At 42.5% G+C, this 10,627-nt stretch overlaps 1 protein-coding gene and 1 pseudogene across 2 annotated transcripts; both read left to right on the top strand.

The window, feature by feature from the left end:
- Nucleotides 1-4,090: 4,090 nt before the first annotated feature.
- LOC144298901 (nuclear transport factor 2 pseudogene) lies at nt 4,091-6,801 on the top strand (annotated as a pseudogene).
- Nucleotides 6,802-7,589: 788 nt separating this feature from the next.
- On the top strand, nt 7,590-10,284 carry CST11 (cystatin 11). Of its 2 annotated transcripts, XM_077874069.1 has the most exons (3): nt 7,590-7,855; nt 8,440-8,544; nt 10,201-10,284. In XM_077874069.1, exons 1-3 carry the CDS (start codon nt 7,631-7,633, stop codon nt 10,282-10,284), a joined length of 414 nt encoding a protein of 137 aa, XP_077730195.1. In that variant the 5' UTR covers nt 7,590-7,630. The 2 variants fall into 2 exon arrangements, with proteins under 2 accessions (XP_077730195.1, XP_077730196.1); XM_077874070.1 differs by lacking the exon at nt 8,440-8,544.
- The last annotated feature ends 343 nt before the right edge of the window (nt 10,285-10,627 follow it).

Genomic DNA, 10,627 nt, shown 5'->3' on the forward strand with positions numbered 1-10,627 from the left:
ATGCCAATCAACACATGACCAGAAGTCTCTCCCTAATATTAGGAAATCTAGCCAGTCCCACAGCCAAAGCAGTACCAGCCCATTGATGATCACTTCACTCTTTGGCTAAAATATTATAGACAATCACATGGCCCTTGATTATCTACTTACTGCACAAGGAGGCATTTGTGCCATAGTGAATTCCATCCTTTGTACATGGATAAATTCTCTAGAGAGTAGAAATTCAATTATACAAGATCAGAGAACAAGAACACAGCTATGACAAATTTATCCTGACACTCCATGGTCTTTTGATCTATTTAGCTGGCTATCTTCAGGTTTGAGCTCCTGATTTAGAACCATCATACAAACTTGGATTTATCCTATTATTACTTGCTACCTTTCAAAAGTCTGCAGAAGTGACACACCAAAGAGGGTGATGCTGTTTCAACTCTTGGAGATGATCTCCAATATTTACCACCTTGGTAAGATAGAGACTATAGGGTGGAAGAGGCCTGAGAGTTCTCCCTCCTACCCTTCTTTGTTGCTCACATGTGGCCTCAGTGGTTTCCAATTAGTGCCCTTTCCCTCCAAAATTGGATATGGCAGCCATGATAGGGCCCTCCTGGCAACAAGAGACAAAATCACTAAATGGGGAAAATCCTGATTTATGATCAGTGATGCTCTCCAGGGAAGATCTTGATCAAAAGGAGGAAATGTGAAAATGCATGAAGAACATCTCATTTAAAATGGAGCCAAAAAAATAAAATAAATAAAATAAAATAAAATAAAATAAAATGGAGTCAAGAAGCTCTGAAGGGGGGACTCTCTTCCACATAGCATTCAAGGTGCCCAGCAGCACCAGCAGGAAGTGAAAAGATAAAATTATCTTGACAAGGGAGGGTATTTTAAAAAAAATTTTTTTTTAATTGACTTATTCATGTGAGACACAGAGAGAGTAGCAGAGACACAGGCACAGGCAGAGGGAGAAGCAGGCTCCACGCAGGGACCCCAACGTGGGACTCGATCCCAGGTCTCCAGGATCACACCCTGGGCCAAAGACGGCGCTAAATCTCTGGAACACCCGGGCTGCCCCAAGGGAGGGTATTTTGCACATAGGAATTTCATCTGCTTTTAAGAAAAAGAAGGAAATCCCTCCCTGTCTCAGCAACAGCTCACTAAACACTGCTTGCAGCCAATGAGAAACCACCACAATCTGAAACACTTGTCCTTTTCAGTGAACTTTTGTTCAAAATAGCTCTTCCTTATTTCCCCCTAAAACCTAATAAAAGCTGACCGTTTTGTCTTTTCGGATTTTCCTATGGTTCACCATAGGGTGCACGTCCCGAATTGTGATTCCTCTGCTATCACCCAAATAAACTCACTTTGCCAGTAAAATAACTAGCAATTTTATTTTTAAGGTTGACACAGCCAGAGAACTTACAAAATCACTAGAATTGGAGAGTGTGTGAGTTTTAGAAACAAACCAGGCAGACTTCCTTAGCATGTCCGTCGATTTGAGGTGACAGTTTGGTGATCAGATAACATCTTCCAATGGAACACATCCAAGCTTGTAGCAAGAGGCATATTAGGCAAATCCATGTAAATCTGAGACTAAGTGTTCAAGGTTGAGCAGGAAGACCTGAGAGTGGGCAGTTACCTTCCCTTCCGCTTTATTATTATTATTATTATTATTATTATTATTATTATTTATTTATTTTAGAAACTTTATTTTAAAGATTTTTTTATTCATGAGAAACACAGAGAGGAGAGAGAGAGAGAGAGTGAGAGAGAGAGAGAGAGGCAGAGGGAGAAGCAGGCTCCATGCAGGGAGCCTGACATGGGACTAGATCACGGGTCTCTAGGATCACGTACTGGGCTGAAGGCGGTGCTAAACTGCTGAGCCACCCGGGCTGCCCCTCCTTTCCGCTTTTAATTTCAGCCTCCAAACCAGCTGTCAGTGGGATGTGGAAAGCCTGCTGCCAGGAAGAACAACATTTTTTAATAAGATAAATGTACTAGAGAAGTATACCCATAGAATCATTGTCTCATGGCAATAAACCCATTGGTCCATGTTACCCATAAATGATCCATGACAGGAGGTAGACTGGAAATGATGAATGAGGATTGGGTAGGCCTTGATGGCTGCCAAAGGACAATATGTGGTGCACCCACAAGGGCAGTGTGAGGGGAGTAAAAACAATGGTCTTGTCCTGGGTTTGAGGAGTTTCAGTACATAGTAGGGATTTCAAAGAAATTTGCAGCAACCAGGTAGAAATATAGGATCTGACCTCAAAATAAGGACCTTGCATGAAGGCAGATGTATAGGGTTCCCCTCTATGGAAGCACTGAATGTGCCCAAATTCTTAGTAGCAGTGAGTGTGAAAAAGAGATTCCTCATTCTATCCTATGCCAGTGGGTGTTATTTTGGGATCTATAACCCCCCTAAATTAATAGGCAACATTTTAGGTAGATGTCACTGAATGCTCACTTTTTGATTGAGACAGATTTCAAAATGAGGTGCCAGAGAATGTGATATTTCTCACAGTAGGCAAAGACCCATGGATAGCTCACTGATATTGAAATAAAGCAGTTAGGAGTTGGAGAACAGAAGGAAAGTTTCAAGCAAGGTGGGCTCCCCTCTGAACCCTATCAAAGCCGTAAGCTGAGACTGACTCAATGCTTTCCATCTGGGCACCCAAAAGGGGCTGGGCTGCAACTGTTCTGAGCAGAGAGAGCTAAGGGTGGGGGGAGGTCGACATATCTTAGCTGAGAGAAACCAAGGAATTCCCACAGGGTGAGCAACCAACTGGAAGACAAAGCATCATGCTGCTGTGACAGGCAGAATAATATTCCCCCAAGATATTCTTGTTCAACCCCTGGAATCTGTGAGTAGGCTGCCTCCAAAAGCAAAGGAGATTTGCAGGTGTGATTAAGTCAAGGCTCTTGAGGAGGGCAGACCAGCCTCAATTATCTAGGTGGGCTGAACATAATCACAAGGATGCTGTGAGAAGGAGGTAGACAGTCAGAGAAGGACAGGTGACAGAAGAATCAAAGATCAGATGAAAGATTTGAAGATGCTGCATTGCTGGCTTTGAAAATGCGGAAGAGGCTAAGACATACAGGGGACCTCTGCAGCCGGAAAGGAGGGAAATGGGCCTTCAGAAGGAATGCAGCCCAGTCAACACCTTGATTCTAGGATTCCCAGGACTATGAGATAATAAATGTGTGTCATTTTAAGCCAGTGTTGATGGTAACTTGTTATAGCAGCTCTAAGAAACTAACACAACTTCCAAGAAAGCTGTGAAGAAGAGGTTACTAGTAATGGATGCTGGGGAAGAGCCAGAAAGGGACCCCTGCTACACAATTCTGACCAAGTCCAGGAACACTGCAACTGGAGCCAAGTAAGGACTTCTCAGTCCCCCTACCCCTTCTTCTTCTCCTGAAGGGTTCTGAGCCCATGGCTAGTAAGATAGGGCAGATAGAATAGATAGGTAAAACAAAAAAGGAGCTATCTCTCTTCTCCAACAGCAGACCTCCAGGAGGGAGAAGTACAGCTTCACAACACATTCCAAGCTCTTACCATCTGGTTCTTGATTACTGGATTGAGGCTGTATGTACTAAGAGTGCTTTGATAGGTTACAGGGAACAAACTGCACAGCCAAATCTATTTAATGAGACACTGGGAAGTGAAAGTCGTGTCATGACTTCACCCATACATGGAGTCTGCTCCCCATACGGCGCACATCCTGTTTTCTGGGAAGCATTGGCTTCTCCAAGGGGGTCATGTACTTTCCAAATTTAAGAATTATTAACACAGGGGGACTCCTGGGTGGCTCATTTGGTTAAGCATATGACTTCAGCTCAGGTCATGATCTCAGGGTCCTGGGATCTAGCCCCATGTTGGGCATCCTGCTCAGCAGGAGCCTGCTTGTCCCTCTGCCTGTCCCCCAACTCATGTTATTTCTTTCTATATATGTCTCTCAAAAATAAATAAATAAATAAATACAATCTTTTTTAAAAAAAAAAAGTATTATTAACACAGGCTGTCCACTACTGCCGCCATAGTGCCAGCCCTTTGGGTCTCAACAAGGCCAGATGATGCTTCAGAATGGCAGACAAGCCAATTTGGGAGCAACTTGAATCCAGCTTCATTCAACATGACAGAAACAAGGGTGCCTGGGTCGCTTGGTTGATTAAGAATCTGCCTTGGCAATCTAGAATAAATGGATGCATTTCTGGAAAGCCACAAACTACCAAAACTGGAACAGGAAGAAATAGAGAAACTGAACAGGCCACCAACCAGGGAGGAAATTGAAGCAGTCATCAAAAACCTCCCAAGACACAAAAGCCCAGGGCCAGATGGCTTCCCCGGGGGAATTCTATCAAACGTTTAAAGAAGAAACCATACCTATTCTACGAAAGCTGTTTGGAAAGAAGAAGAAATTCGTTCTATAAGGCCAGCATCACCTTAATTCCAAAACCAGACAAAGAACCCAACAAAAAGGAGAATTATAGACCAATATCCCTGATGAACATGGATGCAAAAATTCTCGACAAGATACTAGCCAATAGGATCCAACAATTCATTAAGAAAATAATTCACCATGACCAAGTAGGATTTATTCGTGGGACACAAGGCTGGTTCAACACTCATAAAACAATCAGTGTGATTCATCATAGCAGCAAGAGAAAAAACAAGAACCATATGACCCTCTCAATAGATGCAGAAAAAGCATTTGACAAAATACAGCATCCATTCCTGATCAAAACTCTTCAGAGTGTAGGGATAGAGGGAACATTCCTCAACATCTTAAAAGCCATCTACGAAAAGCCCACAGCAAATATCATTCTCAATGGGGAAGCACTGGGAGCCTTTCCCCTAAGATCAGGAACAAGACAGGGATGTCCACTCTCACCACTGCTATTCAACATAGTACTGGAAGTCCTAGCCTCAGCAGTCAGACAACAAAAAGACATTAAAGGCATTCAAATTGGCAAAGAAGAAGTCAAACTCTCCCTCTTCGCAGATGACATGATACTCTACGTAGAAAACCCAAGAGACTCCACCCCAAGATTGCTAGAACTCATACAGCAATTTGGCAGTGTGGCAGGATACAAAATCAATGCCCAGAAATCAATGGCATTTCTATACACTAACAATGAGACTGAAGAAAGAGAAATTAAGGAATTAAATTAAGAAATTAAATCAATCCCATTTACAATTGCACCCAAAAGCATAAGATACCTAGGAATAAACCTCACCAAAGAGGTAAAGGATCTATACCCTAAAAACTATAGAACATTTCTGAAAGAAATTGAGGAAGACACAAAGAGATGGAAAAATATTCCATGCTCATGGATTGGCAGAATTAATATTGTGAAAATGTCAGTGTTACCCAGGGCAATTTACACGTTTAATGCAATCCCTATCAAAATACCATGGACTTTCTTCAGAGAGTTAGAACAAATTATTTTAAGATTTGTGTGGAATCAGTAAAGACCCCGAATAGCCAGGGGAATTTTAAAAAAGAAAACCATATCTGGGGGCATCACAATGCCAGATTTCAGGTTGTGCTACAAAGCTGTGGTCATCAAGACAGTGTGGTACTGGCACAAAAACAGACACATAGATCAATGGAACAGAATAGAGAACCCAGAAGTGGACCCTGAACTTTATGGTCAACTAATATTCGACAAAGGAGGAAAGACTACCCACTGGAAGAAAGACAGTCTCTTCAATAAATGGTGCTGGGAAAATTGGACATCCACATGCAGAAGAATGAAACTAGACCACTCTCTTGCACCATACACTAAGATAAACTCAAAATGGATGAAAGATCTAAATGTGAGACAAGACTCCATCAAAATCCTAGAGGAGAACAGAGGCAACACCCTTTTTGAACTTGGCCACAGTAACTTCTTGCAAGATACATCCACGAAGGCAAAAGAAACAAAAGCAAAAATGAACTATTGGGACTTCGTCAAGATAAGAAGCTTTTGCACAGCAAAGGATACAGTCAACAAAACTAAAGACAACCTACAGAATGGGTGGCAGGCACTGAGGGGGGGAACTTGACGGGATGAGCACTGGGTGTTTGTTATTCTGTAGGTTGGCAAATTGAACACCAATAAAAAATAAATTTATTATTGAAAAAAAAAAAGAATCTTCCTTGGGCCTGGGTCATGATTCTGGAGTCCTGAATCAAGCCCTGAGTCAGGCTCCCTGCTCAGCAGAGAGTCGGCTTCCTCCTCTCCCTCTGTGCCCCTGAGCCCAGCTCATGTTCTCTCTCTTTCTCACTTTATCTCTCTCAAATAAATCTTAAAATCTTTAAAAAAAACATGACAGAACCCAGCTAGACACAAATTATATTGATACTTCATGCCTTATGTGGGAAGCATGACAGTTCCAGGGGAATGCTACCATTATGGAGAAGTTGTCTAATCTTCCATTCCAGAAAATCCAGTATAGCACCACAGTGCAGGATCATCAGCCCATGCCTCATAGCTAAATCATCACCATGGCTGTGGGCCATCTCAAGGCTGATGAAGACACCCCATCATGGGGTTCCACCAGATGTTCCTATTATAAAACATTAATGATGCTTGGGTTTGCACAATAACATGTTCAGGCTTTCCCTACACAACTTCAGCTTGCCTCCTCCCAGCCAGGCACTCATGCTGTTTTCTCTTTTCTCCTCTTCTTTATACTATTCATACTCCTCCAAATATCACACACAAATTAGCAGGGCCATGGTGGGAGCGGGCACAATGCATTGCTACTATGGAGGTATTGTGTGTGATGTTTGGAAACTAGACTAGTTGCATCTCACAGAAGCTTGGATTGTACCAGCACATGTCTTGGAAAGACTTAAGTAATTCAAAAGGTTGTCCTTTTATTCGTTTATTTTTAATCTATTGATAAGTTGCTCTAGTAACTCAAAGAAGTGAAAGAGAGCATTTGCTTCACTGCTCAGGTATTGATTTGTTTAGATGTTTCAATGTCTCATGATACAATAAAACCACAAAAATTTTCTTTAGAAAAAAAAAGAAGTATTAATACGGAGGAAGAGACCAAGGTTTGGGCCTAAGGAAAAGGTGGTATCCTGGCCAGTGAGGGAAGGGGGAGAGGGTGACAAGAAGAGTCCAAGGAAAAGTCAAAGGACAGGGAGGATGTGGTGTTCACTTGACTGACCTGTTCATGCTTCATTGCCTGTGATCCAGCATCCCCCATGTCTTCATTGCTTCCTGTCATTCCAGACCACCCACAGGACTGGCTGAGGTGGGTTCAGTAGACAGGTGCGTCTGTCCTGGCTTCCACCCCAATAATGTTGGGGCAGCAGGAGGATGTGTGTTGCTAAGACAGAAACCCCCAAAAGAGAAGAGATGAGTATTTGCATGAGTGTATGTGTGTGAGGCAGGAACATATGCAAAGAGAAGAAGAGGCAGTGGAAATGAGCTTACCAATCATGGCAGAGCATTCCTGCTCATCTACCACCTCCAGCTGCAGAAGAAGAGGGAAGAGGAGGAGGGCTGTGGGTGTCCACCACTGACCATTTAAATTCATCAAGGTACAGAGGGTCAGTGGAATCCTGCTGGGCCCTGGAGGACAAGGAGGAGAATCTTCCTATTCCTCCTCAGCTGAGGAACAATGGCAAGATTCTGGCAGGCCCCACAACTCCTGTTGGCCATCTTTATGGCCCTGGTGGCCCACACCTACCAAGTAAGAAAGAAAACCTTTCTGAGTGTTGGAGAAGTGTCTGCATCAGACCCTTATGTGACAACCACCATGCAGTATTTGAGCGATGACTTCAACAAGAAGAGTAACGACAAGTACAATTTCCGGATTGTGCGGCTCCTGAAGGTCCAGAAGCAGGTCAGCACAGCCCTCTTTCCTATATAGGCCTCTCCAAAGGGGACACCCATACAAGTGAAATTCAGCCTCATTTAGTTTCAAGTGGGAATTTTAAGAGAAACATAAATTCACTGGATTGGATGAAGTTATTTAAATGATTATACCCCAGAAGCCAACCACACCTGCTTCCTATTTTTGTAAATAGTTTTATTGCAGTCCAGCCATGTTATGCATGCACACATCATCCAGGGCTGCTTTTGAGGGGCAACAGCAGAGTGCTTGCAACTGAGATTGTACGGACTGCAAAGCCTAAAAGACTGACTATTAGGCCCTTTACAGGCAAAGTTTACAGAGTTTTACTCAAAATAGTTAGCATCAGTTGAGTTGTCCACCAGATATCTTTGCCCAGAGATTGGTTTCTGGAGAATTCTCCTTGAATAGCCAAAGAAGGCACAGGAGTCAGATAGGAAGGAAAGAGAGAAGCCCACCAATTTGTTCAGGAAAGAGTCCTTGACCTTGGACACCATGAGAAGGAGTTCTTGCCCCTAGAAGCTACAGAGAAAGGAAAAGAAGTCCTTTCATTTCCTTCCACTTGCTGCCCACAGATTACTGACCATATGGAGTTTCATGTGAACATGGAAATGCGGCGGACCACCTGTCAAAAGCTGGAGACTACTAATTGCTCCTTTCAGGAAGGGGAGCTTTACAAGGTACTAGGTGAATACACATTAATTCAGAAAGAACTCACAGGTGTTTTCTACAGTTTTAGGATGAGGTAGGGTAGAATTACTGGGGGTGTATTCAAACTTGCTTAAAACGAATGTATAGATAACATCAGCTCACTCAAAGAGGAAAAGCGAAAGTAAGAGTGACCAAGATCCTGCCTGGCAGGTGTTGCTCATTTGTTGTTGAAAGAATTATGGCAGGGAAAAGGAGTCCAGACAGGGGGAGCCAAGGTGGCTGAATATTTTAATATAAAATAAGTAAAATGAGAGGATCTTCTTGATGTGAGTAATTGAACTGATGGAGTTCGTATTCTGATTTCTATCTCAGGAGAAATGTATTTAAGCCTCTCCCCACCACCCTGGGCTTTCAAATGTAGAGCAAGAAAACAAAATCTCACTAAGAAATTGTGTTTATTGATTTTTCATTGTGGGATTAAGAGGGAAATTAAAAATAAAAGCGAAATATTGAGAGAGAATTGGGACAAGGGAAGGAGAAAAAGGGCATGATGGATCAGTGGATGGACAGATAAATGAAGAAAAGTGCAGGGAAGGAAGATGGATGGTGATGGGTGAGTCCAAGTGGATGGACTGGATGGATGGATGGATGGATGGATGGATGGATGGGTGGATGGATGGGTGGATGGATAATGGATGGATGGAGCCAGCAGAGGCCAAGTAAAGTGTGAATTAAAGGACACATGAGGGATCCGTGGGTGGCTCAGCGGTTTAGTGCCTGCCTTTGGCCCAGGGTGCGATCCTGGAGACCCGGGATCGAATCCCACGTCGGGCTCCTGGTGCATGGAGCCTGCCCTCTGCCTGTGTCTTTGCCTCTCTCTCCCTCTCTGTGTGTGACTATCATAAATAAATTAAAAAATAAAAAAAAATAAAGGACACATGAGTAAAAATAAAGAGGAAAAGAGAATCACTGGGTCCCATTGTAAGTGTGGTAGGATGGATCCTATTTCTTTCTTTCTTTCTTTCTTTCTTTCTTTCTTTCTTTCTTTCTTTCTTTCTTTCTTCTCTCTTTCTCTCTTTCTTTCTTTCTTTCTTCTTTTTTTCTCCTATTTCTATTCTCCAATTCTAACCATAAACAGAAGAACAGGGGATCCCTGGGTGGTTCAGCCGTTTAGCACCTGCCTTTGGCACAGGGTGTGATCCTGGAGTCCAGGTATCGAGTCCCACATCGGGCTCCCTGAATGGAGCCTACTTCTCCCTCTGCCTGTGTCTCTGCTTCTCTCTCTCTCTCGAATAAATAAAATCTTAATAAAAAAAAAAAACAGAAGCTCTGGGAAACGAACCAGGGGTGGTGGAAGGGGAGGAGGGCAGGGGGTGGGGGTGACTGGGTGGCAGGCACTGAGGGGGGCACTTGACGGGATGAACACTGGGTATTATTCTGTATGTTAGCAAATTGAACACCAATAAAAAATAAATTTATTAAAAAACAGAAAGACATTTGAGGAGATGATCTCAGCAATACTACTATCAAGTGATTGAAATCAAAATAAAGGTCAAATAATATTTGGATTGGAGGCATGGTGAGGTGGTGTCATTTTCCCCATCTACATGTGTTATATCTTCTTTCTCTTTTAAAATTTTCGCTTTGCATGTTGAACTTTTTAAAATATTGTTTTTGTTTTTTAGCAAATTGAGTGCTTCTACTCAGTGTTTGTTGTTCCCTGGTTTGAAAAGTACAAAATTCTGAACAAAAACTGCACCGATGACTAGGTATCCTGGAGCACACACCTGCAATCACTATACATGAAAGTATCCTGCAATAAGCAGTAATTCTCAATATAGGAAATAAATATTTACCAAACTATTATTTTAATGCTCTTAATGTTTATGATTCCACTCTTTTTTGCCAAATTTTTCAGTTCATAATAATATAATCTGAAGGTACTTTGGGCTAGGGCAGATTGAGAATTCTAATGAGGTGATGTGGATAATTCCTGACCTTATAGCCTCTACCTATATGATAGCAGAACTTCAACCCCAGCCTCATTTCAAGTAGAAGTCTTCAGACTTTAGAGTAAGGAGAGGATTAAAAGGAGAAGGAGGGAAGAAGTTC

The sequence above is a fragment of the Canis aureus genome, chromosome 26, assembly GCF_053574225.1.
Source record: "Canis aureus isolate CA01 chromosome 26, VMU_Caureus_v.1.0, whole genome shotgun sequence".
Classification (NCBI taxonomy): Eukaryota; Metazoa; Chordata; class Mammalia; order Carnivora; family Canidae; genus Canis; species Canis aureus.